This window comes from Lagenorhynchus albirostris, chromosome 7 (assembly GCF_949774975.1).
Source record: "Lagenorhynchus albirostris chromosome 7, mLagAlb1.1, whole genome shotgun sequence".
In the NCBI taxonomy this organism is placed as follows: Eukaryota; Metazoa; Chordata; class Mammalia; order Artiodactyla; family Delphinidae; genus Lagenorhynchus; species Lagenorhynchus albirostris.
The window spans coordinates 23,256,523-23,279,296 of NC_083101.1; the positions used below are offsets into that span (position 1 = coordinate 23,256,523).

At 42.0% G+C, this 22,774-nt stretch overlaps 1 protein-coding gene across 1 annotated transcript; it reads left to right on the forward strand.

Annotated features, from left to right (window-relative positions):
* Window positions 1-101: 101 nt before the first annotated feature.
* Window positions 102-19,517, forward strand: TXN (thioredoxin). The gene is made up of 5 exons (XM_060154646.1): window positions 102-242; window positions 10,541-10,645; window positions 11,085-11,144; window positions 18,694-18,759; window positions 19,249-19,517. Exons 1-5 carry the CDS (start codon window positions 219-221, stop codon window positions 19,309-19,311), a joined length of 318 nt encoding a protein of 105 aa, XP_060010629.1. The 5' UTR covers window positions 102-218; the 3' UTR covers window positions 19,312-19,517.
* Window positions 19,518-22,774: the final 3,257 nt, after the last annotated feature.

Here is a 22,774-nt window from a genome sequence, read left to right on the forward strand (position 1 = left end):
GCATCCGGGAGGCGGGGCGTAGCCCAGACGCCTAGGCGGGCCCGGGAGGCCCCAGCGGGCGCGCCCCCGCCACACTTACGCCGCGCGCGCCCGCCCGCCCCGCCCACCGTTGCTATAAAGGGAAAGCGGGCTGCGCGCTCTCCAAGCTTCGTCCGGTGCCTTGGATCCGCTTCCGCGTATTCCGGTGTAAGGTCGCTAGTCAGACAGCAGCAGCCAAGATGGTGAAGCAGATTGAGAGCAAGGTAAGCGTTCCGGGGCCGGCCAGGGCGCGGCGCGCAGCCCCGGCAGGTGGGGTAGGCGGTGGGCCGGAGGTGGGCAGGCCGCCCCTTCGCATCCCCGGAGGAAGGGGACGCGGCGACTCGGCCGGGGACTGCGAGGAGCCCGGGCCTGGGCGCTCCCGGGGCGGTGGAGCGTACCCTGGAGGGCTAGGTCCGGGTAACCTATGCGCCTGGGGGATGCACGCGCGTGGGGAGCGCCCTGGAGTCCTCCGTTGCGCCTCCGCCCCCTCCCCACCCCAGCCGGGAAACCGCGATTGGGTGAAGGATGGAGGGAGTCTGCCTTTGGCCCCCATTTGTATCCGGACACGGGCCCGGGCAAGGAGGTGGAGGGCTCCTTGGAGAAAGCCGGGGCTTGCTGGCTGCCACTCTCCCCGGAGAGCGGCGTGATCCACCCGCGCTGGGTGCAGTGAGCTCGCTGGGGAGTGGATTTAGGCCGGACACCCCCGGCTGCCTCCAGCACTGCTCGGCCGCATAGCTGACGCGTGTTGCATCCGCGCGAAGGGAGCGGTTCCGGTCTGGAGACACCCCCCGAACCCTTTCGCTTGTACAAGTCCGGCCCTAGGGGCCCAGGTGGCGTCAATGAGGTGAAGTCCGGGCCGCGCCCTCGGGACTCCTCCTCCTGCGGCGCAGGGCGTGTTTCCGGCAGCTCTGGCTTTGGAATGACTCAGTCCGCAAGGCTGGGCCCAGGGACCTTCACTGCCCTACCCATCTGTGATTCACCCACGGTGAATTTCGTGGTCGGTGGGTTTCGCTAGAGCCAGGAGTGCCCCTGAGAGCGGCCGCGCCCCGTTGTGTGCTTGTCGGCTTTCTGGTACCCAGACGGCCGTTCTGTCCTTTTAGGAATGACCAAGACAAAAAGTGTTCCATGTCGAGAGTTATTGCAAACTTAATACCCTTCTGCTTGGAAAACTCAGAGCCTAACAGTGTCCGGTGTACTGTGGCCCCTCAAGGAGTGGATGTTAAATGCTGAGGCACAAAACTGAGTGGGAGAAAACTGATGTTGCTCAAACAGTGGGACGAAACCGTTTACCCTGCGATACCGCCCACCCCAGTAAAGCAGGGGAAAGGCGGGTCGAGTGCCCCGACCTGGTTTAGGTGCTGGGGTTAGCTTTGGAAATGGAAGTTTGTCTGTTAATGGTTCCTTATCTTTTTGTTCCTTTTACAACCAGAAAACATAAAGATAGTTGTAGAAAGTTTGGGAAGAGAGATCTTCTATTTCCTAGACGCAACCACAAAATAGTTGAGGTTGTTTTTATTTCCGAGCTGTGTATTTGTCGTCTAATTTAGCCTGAACACTTTCCGTGTAATAAGAAGCTTTTTGCGATCATTTCAATATCTGAAGACATTGCTGGACATTTGGGCAGTTTTCCACGCTTCAGTGAATGTTTCTGTTCATAAGGCTTTATACAGAGTTCAGGCTGTTTCCTCAGGTTAGGGTCTTGAGTGCAGGGTCAAGGGATGTGAACCTTTTATGACTTATTAACAACCTTTTCATTGGTTGAAAAGAGAGTGCCTTGGGCTTCCCTGGTGGCGCAGTGGTTGAGAATCCGCCTGCCAGTGCAGGAGACATGGGTTCGAGCCCTGGTCCGAGAAGATCCCACATGCCACAGAGCAACTAAGCCTGTGCGCCACAACTGCTGAGCCCGCGTGCCACAACTACTGAAGCCAGCACACCTAGAGCCCATGCTCTGCAACGAGAAGCCACCACAGTGAGAAGCCTGTGCACCACAACGAAGAGGAGCCCCCGCTCGCTGCAACTAGAGAGAAGCCCATGTGCAGCAACGAAGACCCAATGCAGCCAAAAATAAATAAATTTATTTAAAAAAAGAAGAAAAGAGAGAACCTTAATATTGAGTTTTTTCCACATATTTTTATTCAGTGTCTACTGAGTGACAAACAACAGTCTGTGAGGGGAGGAGCGGATGGTCTTCTGCAGAGTCTGGTGACCTCATCAGTAGAACATCTGAAAACCTATGAAAGGAGTGAGAAATCTTTGGTCTATATGAATTGTTTCAGAATCCAGACACTACAAGCAGAAAATTGGTTCCTGGAGCACATTTCAGTCTTTCCCTATTTTAGTTCTCGTAATTGTGGCACCCTCCTCCCCTCATCAATACCAAGAGGTACAAGGGTGACAGTAAATTCATTACCCAGAAAAGCACTATGGCCTGGGGCCCAAAGTCCCTGATAATTAGTTGATGTTCAAAACTATGATCCAGAGTCAATCAAAAGCTAAGCTAATGTTTCTTGTAAATTTTGAGTACACTTTAGCTTTTCATCCTGATGGACTTCGTGCCGTGGGCCATCCAAGACAACTCTGAGGTTTTGGTAGTTTAGAGCCACTGGGATCCATTTCCGCTCCAAGTGTGTTAATGGACTATAAAAGTGAGGAGGAAGAAATCAAGTTTTTTGAAGAATGGCCACTGCCATTTCTTTTCTTCTTTTTTTCTAATAGTATTTTATTCATTTTTAAAAATTTTTTAGATTTAATTTTATTTTTTTTATACAGCAGGTTCTTTTTTTTTTTTTTTTTTTGGCGGTACGCGGGCCTCTCACTGCCATGGACTCTCCCATTGCGGAGCATGGACTCCGGACACGCAGGCCCAGCAGCCATGGCTCACGGGCCCAGCCGCTCCGTGGCACGTGGGATCCTCCCGGACTGGGGCACAAACCTGTGTCCCCTGCATCAGCAGGTGGACGCTCAACCACTGCGCCACCCGGGAAGCCCCAACAGGTTCTTATTAGTCATCAGTTTTATACACAATAGTGTGTACATGTCAATCCCAATCGCCCAATTCAGCACACCACAATCCCCATTCCCTGCGGTTTCCCCCCCTTGGTGTCCATACATTTGTTCCCTACATCTGTGTCTCAACTTCTGCCCTGCAAACCGGTTCATCTGTACCATTTTTCTAGGTTCCACATACACGCGTTAATGTTTTTGTTTTTCTCTTTCTGACTTACTTCACTCTGTATGACAGTCTCTAGATCCATCCATGTCTCAGCAAATGACTCAATTTCGATGGGCATTTAGGTTGCTTCCATGACCTGGCTATTGTAAATAGTGCTGCAATGAACATTGGGGTGCATGTGTCTTTTTGAATTATGGTTTTCTCTGGGTATATGCCCAGTAGTGGGATTGCTGGATCCTATGGTAATTCTATTTTTAGTTTCTTAGGAACCTCCATACTGTTCTCCATAGTGGCTGTATCAGTTTACATTCCCACCAACTGTGCAAGGGGTTCCCTTTTCTCCACACCCTCTCCAGCATTTGTTGTTTGTAGATTTTCTGATGATGCCCATTCTAACTGGTGTGAGGTGATACCTCATTGTAGTTTTGATTTGCATTTCTCTAATAATTAGTGATGTTGAGCAGCTTTTTATGTGCTTCTTGGCCATGTGTGTATCTTCTTTGGAGAAATGTCTGTTTACGTCTTTTGCCCATTTTTGGATTGGGTTGTTTGTTTCTTTAATATTGAGCTGCATGAGCTGTTTATATATTTTGGAGATTAATCCTTTGTCCATTGATTCGTTTGCAAATACTTTCTCCCATTCTGAGGGTTGTCTTTTCGTCTTGTTTATGGTTTCCTTTGCTGTGCAAAAGCTTTTAAGTTTCATTAGGTCCCATTTGTTGATTTTTGTTTTTATTCCCATTACTCTAGGAGGTGGATCAAAAAACATCTTGCTGTGATTTATGTCAAAGAGTGTTCTTCCTATGTTTTCCTCTAAGAGTTTTATAGTGTCCAGTCTTACATTTAGGTCTCGAATCCATTTTGAGTTTATTTTTGTGTATGGTGTAGGGAGTGTTCTAATTTCCTTCTTTTACATGTAGCTGTCCAGTTTTCCCAGCACCACTTATTGAAGAGACTGTCTTTTCTCCATTGTATATCCTTGCCTCCTTTGTCATAGATTAGTTGACCATGGGTGCATGGGTTTATCTCTGGGCTTTCTATCTTGTTCCATTGATCTATGTTCCTGTTTTTGTGTCAGTACCATATTGTCTTGATTACTGTAGCTTTGTAGTATAGTCTGAAGTCAGGAGTCTGATTCCTTCAGCTCCGTTTTTTTCCCTCAAGACTGCTTTGGCTATTCGGGGTCTTTTGTGTCTCCATACAAATTTTAAGATTTTTTGTCCTAGTTCCGTAAAAAATGCCATTGGTAATTTGATAGGGATTGCATTCAATCTGTAGATTGCTTTGGGCAGTATCGTCATTTTCACAATGTTGATTCTTCCAATCCAAGAACATGGTATATCTCTCCATCTCTTGGTATCATCTTTAATTTCTTTCATCAGTGTCTTATAGTTTTCTGCATACAGGTCTTTTGTCTCCTTAGATAGGTTTATTCCTAGGTATTTTATTCTTTTTGTTGCTATGGTAAATGGGAGTGTTTCCTTAATTTCTCTTTTAGATTTTTCATCATTAGTGTATAGGAATGCAAGGGATTTCTGTGCATTAATTTTGTATCCTGCAACTTTACCAAATTCATTGATTAGCTCTAGTAGTTTTCTGGTGGCATTTTTAGAATTCTCTATATATATAGTACCATGTCATCTGCAAATAGTGACAGTTTTACTTCTTCTTTTCCAATTTGTATTCCTTTTATTTCTTTTTCTTCTCTGATTGCTGTGGCTAAAACTTCCAAAACTATGTTGAATAATAGTGGTGAGAGTGGACATCCTTGTGTTGTTTCTGATCTTAGAGGAAATGTTTTCAGTTTTTCACCATTGAGAATGATGTTTGCTGTGGGTTTGTTGTATATGGCCTTTATTATGTTGAGGTAGGTTCCCTCTATGCCCACTTTCTGGAGAGTTTTTATCATAAATGGGTGTTGAATTTTGTCAAAAGCTTTTTCTGCATCTATTGAGATAATCATATGGTTTTTTTCTTCAATTCGTTAATATGGTGTATCGAATTGATTGATTTACATATATTGAAGAATCCTTGCATCCCTGGGATAAATCTCACTTGATCATGGTGTAGGATCCTTTTAATGTGTTGTTGGATTCTGTTTGCTAGTATTTTGTTGAGGATTTTTGCATCTATATTCATCAGTGATATTGGTCTGTAATTTTCTTTTTTTGTTGTATCTTTGTCTGGTTTTGGTATCAGGGTGATGATGGCCTCATAGAATGAGTTTGGGAGTGTTCCTTCCTCTGCAATTTTTGGAAGAGTTTGAGAAGGATGGGTGTTAGCTCTTCTCTAAATGTTTGATAGAATTCACCCATGAAGCCATCTGGTCTTGGACTTTTGTTTGTTGGAAGATTTTTAATCACAGTTTCAATTTCATTACTTGTGATTGGTTTGTTCATATTTTCTGTATCTTCCTGGTTCAGTCTTGGAAGGTTATACCTTTCTAAGAATTCGTCCATTTCTTCCAGGTTGGCCATTTTATTGGCATAGAGTTGCTTGTAGTAGTCTCTTAGGATGCTTTGTATTTCTGAGGTGTCTGTTGTAACTTCTCCTTTTTCGTTTCTAATTTTATTGATTTGAGTCCTCTCCCTCTTTTTCTTGATGAGTCTGGCTAATGGTTTGTCAATTTTGTTTATCTTCTCAAAGAACCAGCTTTTAGTTTTATTGATCCTTGCTATTGTTTTCTTTGTTTCTATTTCATTTATTTCTGCTCTGATCTTTATGATTTCTTTCCTTCTGCTGACTCTGGGTTTTGTTTGTTCTTCTTTCTCTAGTTCCTTCAGCTGTAAGGTTAGATTGTTTGAGATTTTTCTTGTTTCTTTAGGTAGGCTTGTATAGCTATAAACTTCCCTCTTAGAACTGCTGTTGCTGCATCCCATAGGTTTTGGATCGTCGTGTTTTCATTGTCATTTGTCTCTAGGTATTTTTTAATTTCCTCTTTGATTTCTTCAGTGATCTCTTGGTTATTTAGTAACGTGTTTAGCCTCCATGTGTTTGTGTTTTTTACTTTTTTTCCCCTGTAATTCATTTCTAATCTCATAGTGTTGTGGTCAGCAAAGATGCTTGATATGATTTCAGTTTTCTTAAATTTACTGAGGCTTGATTTGTGACCCAAGGTGTGATCTGCCCTGGAGAATGTTCCATGCGCACTTGAGAAAAAAGTGTAATCTGCTGTTTTTGGATGGAATGTCCTATAAATATCAGTTAAATCTATCTGGTCTATTGTGTCATTTAAAGCTTCTGTTTCCTTATTTATTTTCATTTTGGATGATCAGTCCATTGGTGTAAGTGAGGTGTTAAAGTCCCCCACTATTATTCTGTTAATGTCGATTTCCCCTTTTATGGCTGTTAGCAGTTGCCTTATGTATTGAGGTGCTCCTATGTTGGGTGCATATATATTTGTAATTTTTATATCTTCTTTTTGGATTGATCCCTTGATCATTATGTAGTGTCCTTCCTTGTCTCTTGTAACATTCCTTACTTTAAAGTCTATTTTATCTGATATGAGTATTGCTACTCCAGCTTTCTTTTGATTTCCATTTGCATGGAATATCTTTTTCCATCCCCTCACTTTCAGCCTCTGTATGTGTCCCTAGGTCTGAAGTGGGTCTCTTGTAGACAGCATATATATGGGTCTTGTTTTTGTATCCATTCAGCAAGCCTATGTCTTTTGGTTGGAGCATTTAATCCATTCACGTTTAAGGTAATTATTGATATATATGTTCCTATGACCATTTTCTTAATTGTTTTGGGTTTGTTTTTGTAGGTCCTTTTCTTCTCCTGTGTTTCCCACTTAGAGAAGTTCCTTTAGCATTTGTTGTAGAGCTGGTTTGGTGGTGCTGAATTCTCTTAGCTTTTGCTTGTCTGTAAAGCTTTTGATTCCTCCATAGAATCTGAATGAGATCCTTGCTGGGTAGAGTAATCTTGGTTGTAGGTTCTTCCCTTTCATCTTTTTAAGTATATCATGCCACTCCCTTCTGGCTTGTAGAGTTTCTGCTGAGAAATCAGCTGTTAACCTTATGGGAGTTCCCTTGGGAGTTCCCTTGTATGTTATTTATCGTTTTTCCCTTGCTGCTTTCAATAAGTTTTCTTTGTCTTTAATTTTTGCCCATTTGATTACTATGTGTCTCAGCATGTTTCTCCTTGGGTTTATCCTGTATGGGACTTGCTGCGCTTCCTGGACTTGCGTGGCTATTTCCTTTCCCACGTTAGGGAAGTTTTTGACTATAATCTCTTCAAATATTTTCTCTGGTCCTTTCTCTCTCTCTTCTCCTTCTGGGACCCCTATAATGTGAATGTTGTTGTGTTTAATGTTGTCCCAGAGGCCTCTTAGGCTGTCTTCATTTCTTTTCATTCTTTTTTCTTTATTCTGTTCTGCAGCAGTGAATTCCACCATTCTCTCTTTCAGATCACTTATTCGTTTTTCTGCCTCAGTTATTCTGCTATTGACTCCTTCTAGTGTAGTTTTCATTTCAGTTATTGTCTTGTTCATCTCTGTTTGTTTGTTCTTTAATTTGTCTAGGTCTTTAACATTTCTTGCATCTTCTCCATCTTTGCCTCCATTCTTTTTCCGAGGTCCTGGATCATCTTCACTATCATCATTCTGAATTCTTTTTCTGGAAGGTTGCCTGTCTCCACTTCATTTAGTTGTTTTTCTGGGGTGTTATCTTGTTCCTTCATATGGTACATAGCCCTCTGCCTTTTCATTTTGTCTGTCTTTCTGTGAATGTGGTTTTTGTTCCACAGGCTGCAGGATTGTTACTCATTTTATATATACATATTTTTAATTTATTTATTAGTTTTGTCTGTTGGGTCTTTGTTGCTGTGCGCAGGCTTTCTCTAGTTGTGTTGAGCAGTGGCTACTCTTCGTTGCGGTGCATGGGCTTCTCATTGCAGTGGCTTCTCTTGTTGCGGAGCACGGGCTCTAGGCGCGCAGGCTTCAGTAGTTGTGGCACTCGGGCTCAGTAGTTGTGGCTCATGGGCTCTAGAGTGCAAGCTCAGTAGTTGTGGCGCGCGGGCTCATTTGCTCCTCGGCACGTGGGATTTTCCCGGACCAGGGCTTGAACCCATGTACCCTACATGGGCAGGCAGATTCTTAACCACTGCGCCACCAGGGACATCCCTGCTGCCTTTTCTTGAACTCCCAACTTCAACACACAGGCACTTTGCTGAATGCTTTTTTACAAACCACTCTTATGCCTGTTGATTACCTTTGGAATGGGTGTGTTTAGGAAAAGAGATGCTAGGTGCTGCTCTTATTTATCTGCCTCAAATACATTGTTTTGTTTTCAGAATGTTTGTCTTAGTGATGGGGACCTTTATCAATCCTCACTGGTAGTTTCTGGGAGCTAGAAATTATGGTTTGCTTCTTAGATAGTATTGAATCATTTTCACACTGATGTCTGTTTTAGGCAAACTTTAGTATCCAGAGAATACAACTTGTCATGAAGTCCTACATGTACCTGGCTCTGTGACTCATGTTCAGTGAAGCCAGAAGTTATTGCTGAAAAATATTCTAGGTTGAGAGTAACCTCACCTGTATTGACTGAGGGCCAACCATGTTTACAAAACCATGGATTCATCTGACCAGACGTTGTCAATCTTTATTTCCCTGTCTTACCTGGATCTTGCAGTAAAGAATGGCTGGTTTGACCTAAAAAAATCACATTAGGGAAGGCTTTGAAGGAAATTCATCTGGAAAAAATCGGTGATGGTTTGGGAAAACAATTTCTGTACTTCTTACTCTCTGTGTGCCACCTCCACTACACACACACACCTCCCCACGCCCAAAGGTGTGGTGTGTTTATTTGTATGCAGGTTTGTACCTGCATAACTGAACTGGGTACAGAAGTCATGACCTACCCATTCCAGGAAACACCATTTGTGAATTGTTCTCCCCAATAAACATGAGGCAGAAATTAGAAATCTAGAGCAGTAACTTCAGAGGAATTCACTTTAGTTTTTTTTCGTTAACGGTGCATTATTCGCTTTCTTCTTTACTTGGACCAAATCTGATCTGATTCTTAGCTTTCAGAGGAAGGGGGGGGCGTGGTGTTGGTTTTTAATTAAACCAATGTGACTGGCATTTTTCCCCCCGTGAAGAAAACCGAGACTTCAGATATAGATGTTTGTATTTTGATTTCTCTTCATGGCCTTGGTTTTGGTCAGCACCAGCTGACTGTGGTTAAAAGAGTCGTCCCTTGTTAACTAGAAGGTTAGGTTGCTAGGGTTACAGTATCAAAACCATTGGTAAATTATTCAGGGAGGTTGGTGGTAAGGGATTTCTTGATCATTTCTACTGGTGGAATTTTATTCAACAAGCATGGCTTACGAAAAACAACAAAGAAAATTCCCTTCACAAGGGACTAAAACTTTCATTTGGTCAACAATGAAGGCAGAAATCAACGATAGTATGTATGATCTCAATTCTGGAAACTATACTAGAAAGAGTATAAGGCCATATGCTTAATGTCAGCAGTGGGTGTAAGGGTGTGGAGAAGGTTCTTTTCCTTGATATTTATTTTTTTTACCTTTTGGATGTTCTACCATAGACAATATTAGCTTAATCAAAAAGTTTTAGTTTTTAAAATAACTTGTGTTTTAGTTGCAAGATTCTGTGCCTTTGTGACTTATTCAGTTGAAGTGTGATTCCTTGGATCAATGAGTATTTAGTGAATGTCTACCATATGTTATACCTAGATTTGATGTGGAAACTTTTTTTTAATAAATTTATTCTATGTATTTATATTTTTTTGGCTGCGTTGTGTCTGTTGCTGCTCGCCGGCTTTCTCTAGTTGTGGCGAGCGGGGGCCGCTCTTCATTGCGGTGTGCGGGCTTCTCATTGCGGTGGCTTCTCTTATTGCAGAGCATGGGCTCTGGGTGCATGGGCTTCAGTAGTTGTGGCATGCAGGCTCAGTAGTTGTGGCGCACAGGCTTAGTTGCTCCACAGCATGTGGGATCTTCCCAGACCTGGGCTCGAACCCGTGTCCCCTGCATTGGCAGGCGGATTCTTAACCACTGCGCCACCAGGGAAGTCCAGATGTGGAAACATTTTTAATACAAATGTCTTTATTTTCCTTTCATTTACTTAGTTTGGATGTGGATTAACCAATTAATACTTTATATTTATGAAGACATGAATATTGATACACTGTATACATCCTACTTGTTTCACCTTATCAAATAACATTACACCACAGTAGGATTTCCTCAAAGTTTATTTGCTTTGTTTTCTTTTTATTAAAAAAATAGGCCCTGAAAGCAGGACCTCCAAATTGTGTTTTGTGTCGCATTTTATCAGGGCTTTTGGAAATAAACGTAACTTAACATCTGCTTTTCTCTTTCCCTTAGTATGCTTTTCAGGAAGCCTTGAACAGTGCGGGGGAGAAACTCGTAGTAGTCGACTTCTCAGCCACGTGGTGTGGGCCTTGCAAAATGATCAAGCCTTTCTTTCATGTAAGTATTTATTAGCCAACTTCTGCTTTTGTAAACTATTTGTGTGTCTGGGGTTGGTGGTCACAAAGCTAGGAAAGAAGGACAGAGGTTTTGTTGTTGTCGGGTCTTTGGTCTAAAAATCATAGCATAACAGTTTAGGTTTGACACATACAGCCTATTGAAGATGACTTTCAGAAGTTAATTTGGTTGGCTTAAGTGGTTTTGTTTTTCTTCACAGTGGAACATGGGCCCTATTTGAAGTTCAGGAATCAGAGTTGATGTTTCAAATTATTTTACACCAAGGAGAATTTGATTCAGGGAAAATGTCTTTTATGCTTACCTGTCCCTAAATATTGGGATCTTTAGTCCCTACTTTTAAGTTTCCATTTAAGAAGCTTCAGTGTGTTGGCTGCCATTACCCACTGCTAAATCTTTGTGGATTTTTTTTCTAATTTTCTAGTCTCTCTCGGAAAAGTATTCCAATGTAGTGTTCCTCGAAGTAGACGTGGATGACTGTCAGGTATGTGGCTGGAAATTTGGAATAATGTTGAGCTTTTTGCATTGGCCTTTTTCTCTGAATTACACATTGCTTGTTCTCATAAATAAGTAAAACACTAGAATTACAACCCTAGTTAAAAAGTTTATTTCAGAAGAACGGGTAATTGTGCCAATTATGAGCTTAATCCTAGATGTCAGGAGCTAAGTACATCACATCCTAAAATAAAATGGTTAAGGCATCTGTTACCCATCTTTACTAGTCACCTGCCATTCTAAAAGCCCAAGTAATCTACCGAACATTCTGAGATGCTCGACAAACAGAAATTGAAGAGACCAGACACCAAGATGCCTGATTCGAGAGCTGAGAGAAGAATTGGGGGGAACATTTCAAGATTGGTTTAATTTAACAAATGCTCGTTTAGCACTTGGGACCAGGCGCACTGTTCTTTGTGCGTAACAAGTATGGATTCATTTAATCCTTTGTCCTGTCATCATGCCCAGGTTGACCGTGGAGTTACAGTTAGTAAGTAGCAGAGCAGGGATTTAAACGTGTGTGGACAGGTTTGCTTAGCCCCAGCAGGGCAGGCATGGGTTAGGGTATGAAGTGGCAACAAAGGTACTCGACCTGGCTTCCAGTCCTGGCCCAGTGACGTCTGCTTCAGGCTCATTCTCGTATCCCTTGAACCTTGGTTGTTCTATGACCAGATCTTAATACCTGCCCCCACCAACCTTGTAAGGTTGATTATTCATTGAGCAAACATGGAAATCCTACAAAAGGTCCAGAAGGGTCTATAAAAAGGGTGGGGCCAGGGTGGGGAAACGTATGGCAGTATTTTCTAAGCCTGTGGGCACCTCCCAGTACCACATTGCTTATTCCCAGCACATTTCTCATCTTTCTTGCCGGACAAGCTCCTTGACTTAAGCTTCACATCCTCTCCAGGAATTCTCCTCTAGTTACTCCCTTTTATGCCCAGACTAGGTTTGTTCCCTTCCTCTGTGTCCCCCTGGTGTCCTCTGCCCCTCCTTTTCGTGGATTGGTGGTTGTCCAGTGGGAGGATCGTGTCCCTTATTAGCGCTCTGGGCTTGAAGTTATCTGTTCTGTGCCTCAGGTTGAGCCCCTGTTAAATGGCAGCGTTAATCCAGCATCGGAAGGCACTTGTCAGGATCGTGTGAGATAAGACCTGGGAAGTGCTTAGAGCAGTGCCTGGCGCATGATAAGCATTCAGTAAGCTTAGCTATTACTGTAATGATCTTTGTGTCTGTCCTTCATTAGTCTGTCAGTTTCTTGGGATCAGGGACCCTGTCTTATTCGCCTTTGTTTCCTCTTTATCAGCACACCTGTCTGACCTGTGGTAGGTGAAGAATGAATGAATTGGTATGGTTGTCAAGTAAAGTTATTCTGATGTGTCCTGGGTTTTTGTTTTCGTTTTTTGCAGTACGCGGGCCTCTCGCTGTTGTGGCCCCTCCCATTGCGGAGCACAGGCTCCAGACACACAGGCTCAGTGGCCATGGCTCACGGGCCCAGCCGCTCCGCAGCATGTGGGATCTTCCCAGACCGGGGCACGAACCTGTGTTCCCTGCATCGGCAGGCAGACTCCCACCCACCGCCCCACCAGGGAAGCCCTGGGTTTTTGTTTTAAGTAAGAGTAGACAGCATGTGTTTGTGAAAAAACTCTTGCTCCCTATTTTAACCTAACTTATTTTTTTAAATCTCGTCACCTTAGCCAGGTGAAAATGGCACCTGGAGGGGACTAAAGAAACTGGTACTGACCCTATCAGACAGCAAGTGAATACATTTTTATTTGGAAATACTAACATATGCTAGAGGCTGCACTAAGCCCTCTGCCTACATTGTATCATTTCATCCAGGCAGTGACCATGAGAACTATTTTTATCAGCATCCCCCCCTGAACAGATAATGGGACTGCAACACAGAAGGGTAAAAGGTCGATTGAGGGCTTCCCTGATGGCGCAGTGGTTGAGAGTCCACCTGCCGATGTAGGGGACACGGGTTCGTGCCCTGGTACAGGAAGATCCCACATGCCACGGAGCGGCTGGGCCCGTGAGCCATGGCCGCTGAGCCTGCGCATCCGGAGCCTGTGCTCCCCAACAGGAGAGGCCACAACAGTAAGAGGCCCGCGTACCGCAAAAAAACAAAACAAAAAGGTCGATTGAGGCAGAGCCTGTGGATTTGGCCCCTGTATGGTGCTGGGGCCAGGACCAATGCTTTCTGCCTCAATCCAAAACCTTTGGGAAGTAGGTGTGCAGAGCAGGCCCAGACTTCAATATGACAGCCCCTCCTTTAGACGTGGTTGTCATCCTCATCATCACTCTAAAAGTATGTAGACCTCTAGACCTTGAAGTGACCTTCTCATAAGTTGGGGACCTTTCACTTTGAGCAACATATGATTTTTTGTGTGTGTGTGGTTTTTTTTAATACTCTTAATGACAACTATTACACCATCTAAATAGCCTTATCAACTTTCTGCAGCATTAAAAATTGAATTCCAGAACCCTTTGGTCACCCCATACACATAGCAATAGTCTGTCAGTTCCTACTTACCTGGCCATTCAGCAGAGTAGCAAGGCAGGTGATTCAAACAAAAAGGACTTCATTATCAATCCATGAGTTGTTTTTCCCCCATGGAATTTATGAATTACATGAGTGGAATTTTTTTTTTGTTGCTTTGGAACGCTGTAGATAAAACCATCCCTTGATTTTGGCTCGAAAAGAATCAGATGAGGGAAAAAATGACATCAATTCATTATTTTGAGTATTAGATCATATCATTAAAATAGATGGAATATTTTAGGACTGAATTTGTTTTTATATTTTTTATGCAGACAATTCCTGTCCATGCAGACTCAGGGTACTTAATGTTTATAGTGTCTTTGGGGCAAACAACACCTAGTTTTAATAGAAAAATCTCTGAACACTTGGGCTGGAAGAGATGATCTTTTAGGTGTAATAGATTCAGATGGACAGTTAGGAGGCATGGACAGTTAGGAGGCATGGACATATAATGTGGTACACACACAAAACAACTCTGTATGCATAGCGAAGTATGAATACTACTTTTGAAAATGATAGACTGATCTTATTTCCTTAACAGCAGACTCTACTCCCAACTCTACAGAGTATGATACTTATAAGCTCAAAAGAAACAAAGTAACTTAGGCCTGATAGTTTTGCAACCTTTTAGGATGCCATGTGTTTCCGTGATGAGAACAGCCAGGAATGAGTTAATAACAGGTGACAACAGCAGATTTAAAGTTATTTTGGCTATACAGAGTGCTGAGCTAGAAACCAATGAAACAAAAGTTAATGAGGTAAAATGTAGCCTCGTTACACTTACTAATAAAAACTAATAAAAATCTGAGATGGGCTAAAACTATAGGGAAGGAGAACAGAGTGGGGGTGGGGGCTAAGAGGGAGTATTTGACCACAGAGAAGCTACTGAGGAAGTTTTATGGGAGTGAGGGAAGAGTTCTGTATCCTGATTATGGCAGTGTTTATATGACTACACAAGTTCCAGATTGTTTTTTTAAAAATGGCAGGACCTGGGTCTTTCATTAGAGAGTGGCTAGCTTTCTGTTTTTAAATGAGGGAAGTAATAAACTTGAGATCAAGAATGTTTTTAAAACCTCAAAGGTAACTACTTAATTTTTAAGTGTGCATGCCTTTCAAATCACTACAGGAGTGGGCCAGTTGGTCCATAGAACAAGTAATAGAAAACAAAAGAAAAAAAATAACAGAGGCAGTAGAGATCAAATATTAGTTATAGAACTACTAACCTTTACTGAGGTCCATAAAAGATTTTACTAGATGGGTATATACTGTCTTCCAGGATGTTGACTCAGTATTATTAAAATGCTAGTTAGTACTCTTAGATTCATCCAACATTTTTGGGAAATTGATCATGACATTCTGAAATCATGTAGTCAGGAAAATCCTGGAAAGTATTTTAAAAAACTAATTAGGAGGGAAGTCATAGAGGATGGGAAGGGGCAGGCCCCATAAAGTACATTAGCAGCAATAATTAAAACCGTGTGGTCTTGTAACCAGAGTAGGTATGTAGATCCATGGACAAGACTAAAAGGTCCAAAAAAGTAGAATCGAATCTATTAACCCATGTATATTAACAGTTAACCATTTGGGGTTAAGATGTTGCATCTCTACCTCATTCTTCACCCCCAGATACAATCTAGAAGAAAGCCAAACATAAATTCTAGAAAATACTGAACACGTAGAAGTGATACACTGTCAAGCACATTAACTGCCCCAGTTCTTATATTCTTAAGAATTTGATTAACTGTTTTTCTCTGTGGCCATTGCAGAAATGGGCCTGAACAGTTAACTCACAGAACTGGAGTCTCCTAAATCCAACAGAGCACATGCTTTCAGTGACTGGCGTAGGGAAGGGCAGATGGATCCTGTTACATGAAAAGTCTTAAACTGGATGTCAGAAATCATGATACGTACTGATAAACTGACACATTCAAATTGGGAGGTGGTTTAATCGTGTATCTAGAGCCTTTAAAGTGAATATTTTCATTCCCTTAGCAATGCTTACTTTCATGGGTGGGGATTGAACCATAGTGTAGAGATACTGAGGCAAAATCTGAGCCTTTTACATTATCGACCAGCAGATGAGTTAAAATGATCCGTCCATACAGTGACAGCTTTCGGACCATAAAAAGGTGAGATTATACTTATCTAAATAATTAAAATTGAAAATGATCTTCTTAAACTGAGCAACTTTAAGGTTTTTTGCCCTGGGACGCGTCTGAATTTATTCACAAGAATGTGCGTAACCTAAAAGCCCAGTGTGGTGGATTCAATTATGGTACAGAATCCTGCATTACCTTTAAAAAAAAAATCACTTTCTTACCCCATGAGAGAGAATTCTTAATGCTTTAAAAATTTACCATGTAAAGACTTGATTGCAATTTTTTTTTTTTTTTTTGGGCTGTGCTGGGTCTTTGTTGCTGCGCGTGGGCTTTCTCTAGTTGCAGCGAGCAGGGGCTACTCTTCGTTGTGGTGCGTGGGCTTCTCGTTGCAGTGGCTTCTCTTGTTGCGGAGCACGGGCTCTAGGTGCGCGGGATCTAGAGCACAGGCTCAGTAGTTGTGGTGCACGGGCTTAGTTGCTCCACGGCATGTGGGATCTTCCCGGACCAGGGCTCGAACCCATGTCCCCTGCATTGGCAGGCGGATTCTTAACCACTGCGCCACCAGGGAAGCCCTTGACTGCAATTTTAAGACGTAAAACGTATGAACATGACTTACAACACACTTCAAGTCTTTCTCAAAGCATTGACACCACTTCTGAGCATTTATCTTGTTCCTAGTTTTTTGTCTTATTTTATTGTAAGTTAGGCAGTTGTACCAATGCGGGAATGCTAAGCTCTGGCTAGGAGAGGTATAAGGCATCCAGAATCTGAGAACGGCAATTAGACTATCATTTCCATTGATTGGGACCCTGTATTTTCTGCTGATAAGGCTTTGGGATTAGCGTTTTCATCTGAAGGTTGTGATCAGTATCCAGGTCCTGTTGTCTTTGGATGTGGAGTACCTTTTTTGATAGACAACCACTGACAAAGACTGGAACCTAACAATGAGTAGTGATGTTGGTGTGCTCGAGAGAGGAGGTGAGCTCAAGGTCCTTGTGATGTTGGTGTGCTCGAGAGAGGAGGTGAGCTCAAGGTCCTTGTACTCCTTCTTCCTTACTTATCTCCAGGTCCTGTTTTGCATGCTTTTATATGTGATGCAGGTCAGTTGCACCCCCTGCACGTTTCTATGATTAGAAGTGGCGGAAAGGGTGGCTCACACTTTCCAGACCACAGCCCTTCCACTGTGGGTACTATAAAAACAAAACTAACAAACACCCACCTCTTTTGAGGCTTCTGCCAGCTGCTTGCATGAAAGATGGTATCCAACTGGTGGCTTCCAAGTGTCAGGAAGAGACAGGGAAGGGACTGCAGTAAACTGCTGCTCTCCAAGTGCTGGGAGGGGCCAGCCCAGTGTTTCCAAATCTTCAAGCAATTCAGAGATTTTTTTTTTTTAAGCATTTACATGAACCAAGTAACATATCTAGACCAGCTTCAGTCCCCTAGACAACCAGTTTCCAACCTTTTAGCTAAACCAGTCCTTCTACCCTTCTAACTTGTCATCTTCTGGTTTCCCAATTACTCATCCTCAAGGTCCAGAGCCTTGACATGTGCAGCTCATTGTCTTCCTGTCAACTCTCCACCCCATTTTCCATCCTGGATTCTCAGACTACAAGGGAATTTCTGGAATTGTAAATTGGTACAATTAAAATGTTATGATCTTCATTTGGATGGTCTTATCACAGGTTCTTGGGAATTTCCTTATGACTGTTGCTTTCAGTGAGTACTTAGTGCCTGGAATATAGTAGACATTCAGTACATACTAGCCGTTTTATTGCAGCCATTACTGCCCTTGTGCTTCTTGTTGCCCAGCATTTAAAAAAAAAGTAAAGGTTATCTGGAAACAGCAGCGTCCACCACCCTTCCTGCCCAAACTGGCAACAGGACACGTGCAATTTCATAAAGACGTAAAACCACACTTTTCTGCCCGTCAGAGGAACAGGTGAAGTTAGGCTGGTGTGCTACCATTGACTGGTGGCTCAATCTAGGAACCGCTCCTTTTTTTTGAGGGGGGGGCATGCAGCCTGGCATATGGGATCTTAGTTCCCCAACCAGGGATCGAACCCACGCCCCCTGCAGTGGAAGCTCGAAATCTTAACCACTGGACTGCCAGGGAAGTCCTAGGACCACTCCATTTTTAATTCCCATGCCCCTTACTCCTGAATCCCCAACTAGAAGTCACCACGGTGTTTTTAGCTGACCTTCCTTCCTTTCCTGTGAAAGTTCTTTGGTCTCCGTGGTCTGCTTCTCAGAGTTCTGCCTCCGTGGTTGGTGTCCTCCACAGCTTTTGCTGCTTGGTTAGGGCTGTGTGGTTCTTTCTTCACTTCTCTCCTTATCCTCTTTGCAGTGCCAAGCTGATGTATTTGATCCCTAATGTACCTGTTCACTTGAAACTCTTGTCCAAACCAAACCCTTTTCATGGCATTCCCCCCGCCAAACCTGGTGTGAACAAGGTGTTGAGAGGTAGGGGTTATAAAACAATAACAGAAAAACCAGTGTGGAGCTGTCCCTGTAGATCCCCATGACTTTATTCTTGAACAAGTCCTTTGTAAATAAGTTGTTCCTCTCCCTAACTCTAAACTTTCGCCTTTATGATCATCATCTATGTACCTCACTCCAGTACAACTGGGAATAATTCGATTAAACAATTTGAGTCACTGTATAGTATCTGATTCTAGTATCTCTCAAAGATGAGAGTACGTATTAATTAGAATTTTAATTGAGAATATAACCAATTTGGCTTTTGTGCTGCCATTGTAGTCCTTGTTTAAGCATATAAAAATTGGCGCTGAGTTCTGGGTACATAACAGGAAAAAGAATCTGGTTTTAGATCACAGGTACCAGAGCTCAGCACTCCTCATGGTCTTATTTTTATCTTCTTTCTACACCTCCCTTCCCCCCAGGATGTTGCTTCAGAGTGTGAAGTCAAATGCATGCCAACCTTCCAGTTTTTTAAAAAGGGACAGAAGGTAGGTACATCTGACCTTGAAGAAAACCAGCTGGGTGATAGGAAAGCATGATATATAAAAGAAGAAACTGAAGTGACTTACCCTTTACATTGGGAAGCACATCCCTGTTTTTTCCTTTTAAGAATATTTAAATATGTCATTCTTCATTAAGTACATAATGTGACATCTCATTGATAATTGATCTTTGCTAAAACTAAAATCACAGGGATTTGGTGATTAATCCCTGTGATTGGTGCTTATATTTATATCACAGTGCATTTATCTTTGTTCAGAGGTATTTGTGTAAAAAAACTGAGTCTTGACTTTTGAGGGGCTTTTGTTTTTGTTTGTTTTTAACTTTAAAGAACTGGGTGTTATCCATGGATGTAAATTTTAAATAAGCTTATACTTAACTTCCTCTCCTCCCCCGGCCCATTCTGTGGTCATATCTGATATACAAAATAGGGATGCAATGCTACATCTAATGGCAATTCAATATTCTCTCAACAGGTGGGTGAATTTTCTGGAGCTAATAAGGAAAAACTTGAAGCCACCATTAATGAATTAATCTAATCATGTTTTCTGAAGACATGACCAGCCTTTGGCTGTTTGTTTAAAACTTGTAATTTTTTTTATTTACAAAAAGGAAGGATCAAGTATGAAGACTATATACCTAACTGCCATCTGATAAGTGACAATAAAATATTAACTGTACCCTTTTTAAAACTGTCTGGTGTCTTTGCATAGTTTTCAAAATAAATGAAAACTGGCCATTTGAATGTCCTAGTTATTTTCATATGTTCTTGATAACTTTTTTTTTTTTTAACCTTGTAGGCCACTGATGATTGAAGATTTTTCATGTACTTCTAGGAAAATCTTGTTGGAGGCAATGCACAGATAAGAGAGTAATATGTTAAAATTCTGTTATTATTTTTGACCTTATGCACAGAGAAAGTATTATTTTTTGTTCTAGCAAGCAGATCTCCTATGCTCTCTGAATGGTCCTCATGACCAAAATTGATGTCTGCCCATGAAGGAATTGTTTATCTCTGGTTTCAGATTCCTGTCCCAAAGGTTACAGTGAGGCGCCAATTTTGCTAATGGTAAAGGAGTTCTATTATCTGTTAGGAATTCTTCATAGGTGGCTCACAAGGGAGTTCCCGCAAACATTACTGTGGGAATTTGATTCTCTCAAGTATCTAATAAACTGGTTTTATATGCTAGATAGAAGTTCCAACCTAAGCAGTAAAGAGTGTGGACGTTACTGTTAATTTCATTCAAAGAACGTTGTTTCTTGTGTTCTAGACCCAAAGGGCTGGAGGAATGCTTGCAGAAATAGTTTTTAAATTTGTACAGTAAAAAATCAGAATTAAATCATATGCTCCTCACCATCCTTCTATTAATTTAATCTTTGCAACAATCCTATGAAGTAGGCACTGTAATCCCCACTTCCCAGTGAGGAAACAGGCAAAAAGGTTAAGTAATATCCCCAGCATCACACTAGTCAGTGGAGGATACGAGATTCAAACCAAGTGAGTCTGGAGCCTGAGTGCATGCTCAACTATTACACTGCTGCTCAGTGTAACAATGTAATAACTAGGTAAAATGATGGGCCCTTAGCTGGGTTTCTTTCCTCATCTGAAAATCAGGATACTGAACTTAGATGAACGTTCAAAATATTAATTGAATGCTTATTATGTGCCAGGCACTGTGCTAGGCTAGGGATATAGCTGTGAATAGGACACCCTTCTCATAGAGCTTACATTCTAGAAAGGGAGGCAAACTAATGAATAACAGACTGTGGAATACACTATGAGGCCAAAACAAATGGGCACAGTAATTGAGACTAATAGGGGGACCTGCTTGGGATGGAATGGTTCTGACAGGAGACTAAGCTGAGACCTGATGGTGAAAAAAGACTGGCCAGCAAAGAGCCAGGCACTCTACTTCCCAGCAGAGAGAACAGCATGCAGCAAGACCCTGAGTCAGAGAACTTGGTACATTATAGACCCAGCAGAGATGCATGAAATAGAGGCAGACGGTGGCAGCACCCAGTCATCCAAGGCTTGTTCTAGGTGCAAAGGGAAGAAAGACATTGAAAGGTAAGCCTGAAGTAACATGCTTGGATATTGAGTTTATTTTGGCAGCTGTATTGAAAATGGGTTGGAGAAGGAGGCAAAGAACTAGAAAATCATTTAAGCTTTGGCATTTACCTAGGCCAGAGATGATGATGCCTGTGATTGGTTGATGGTGGGAGAGAGGGAACAAAGTGAGTATGGACTCAACATTTAGGAAAGACAATCCGAGGGACGTCTAGGAGTAGGATTCTAGAGTAAGTACCAGGTTTTTGACTTGAGCAAATGGGTGGTTGGGGTGCCATGTAATGAGTAAGCTAAGGAATTGGTGGGGAGGGGGCAGGTTCTCTTGGGACATGTTAAGACATGCTTTGGTGGTGTACATTTAAGATGATGTTATGCAGGCTGTTGGGTGCTAGCCTGGACTGGAATAGGAATTTGAAAGATGTAATGTAGATGGCTCTTAAATGTGTGAGATCACCCAGGAAGAGAATCCAGAGTAAAGAGGGCTCAAGACAGCTTGATGAGCTCCCAACATTTAGAGACCAAGTAGAGCGGGAACCAACAAAAGAGACATAATGGAAGCCAGAGGGGAAGGAGGAAAACCAAGAGGGTTTTATCCCAAAAGCAAAAAAAAACATTTCAAAAAGGAAGGTGTGTCAACTATCAAATGCTGTTTTGAGACTAAGAAAGATGACAGGAAAACAAAATGGAGAGTGATTGTGACAAAATTCTTATGGAAGGATAGGGATGGAAGCCAGGTTGGTGAGAACTGAAGAGTCAGTGATCAGAAATGACCCAGAAATCACACTTTTCATATCCATCCTAAACAAAGTATCATTTGGAAAGAAAAATGTCCAAGGATGATTGTTGCAGCATTGTTTATAGCAGCACGAAATTGGATCCCCATCAATAGAGAAATAGTTGAATCCAATATGATAAATCCTTTCTAGGTAATACAGAATTTGAAATAAAATTCATATTTATGGCAAGACAAGAAAAATCTAAACATGAGAGTTCTTCTCTGCCCTTTGGCCTCCCCTCTCTCCTCACTGTGCATTGTGTATCCACATGATGCATTGACCAAACCTCCCCCATCAGCAGGAATACCTGCTCAACCGTAAACAGCAACATTCACCTAGCATCAATAAGACAACTTCTTAAAAGATAATATTTCTTCTTGATCTTGTAAAGGGTCACATGACCTACCACAATGGCACTTAAATCTGGATTATGTAAACTGTCATTAATGCACCATTTAATGTACAGCCCTCTGTCTCAAAAAACATATATAAACTGTCTTAACTTGTAACAGGTGGAAGAGTTCTCAGAGCTTTCTGAGATGCTCTTCCCAGGTTATAATCCTCAAATTTAGCTGGAATAAAATTTTCTAATTTTTCTTAAATTGATTAATTTTTCATCAACAAGAATAAAGAGTTATTAATAGTGAAATAGGAAAATTTCAAAGTCACTGAGTGAAAAAAGTTACAGAATGTGAACAATACAGAACAGTACAATTTTATTTGTGTAAAACACAAGACATGCTAGATACCTCCGTAGGTAAATCTGCGTGTAAATTAACATGAGAAGATCTTGAAGGAAACATTTCTAACCAGAGCAGTGACTTCTGGAGAGGAGGGTAGGTAGAGATTGATGAGTTTTAGTTTTATCCATAAATGTTTGGATTTTTCATAACAAGAATGTACTCATGCATTACTACAAGTTAAAAAAAATTAATTGTAAAGACGGGGAAGCAGGGTCTGTAAAACTCATGCAAAATTTTCTCTAAAGTAGAGCTGAGAGATAATAGACATTTTCTGTATAAGACAGTGGGTTTGCTAGCATGCAAATGGAAATGATACAGAAATAGAGATCAATTTTGTGGGAAAAAGGATTCCTGAAAAGGAATTCTTTGTGTAGTCAAGAAAGAATGGGTGGGGGGAGCTTTCAGGAGACAAGAT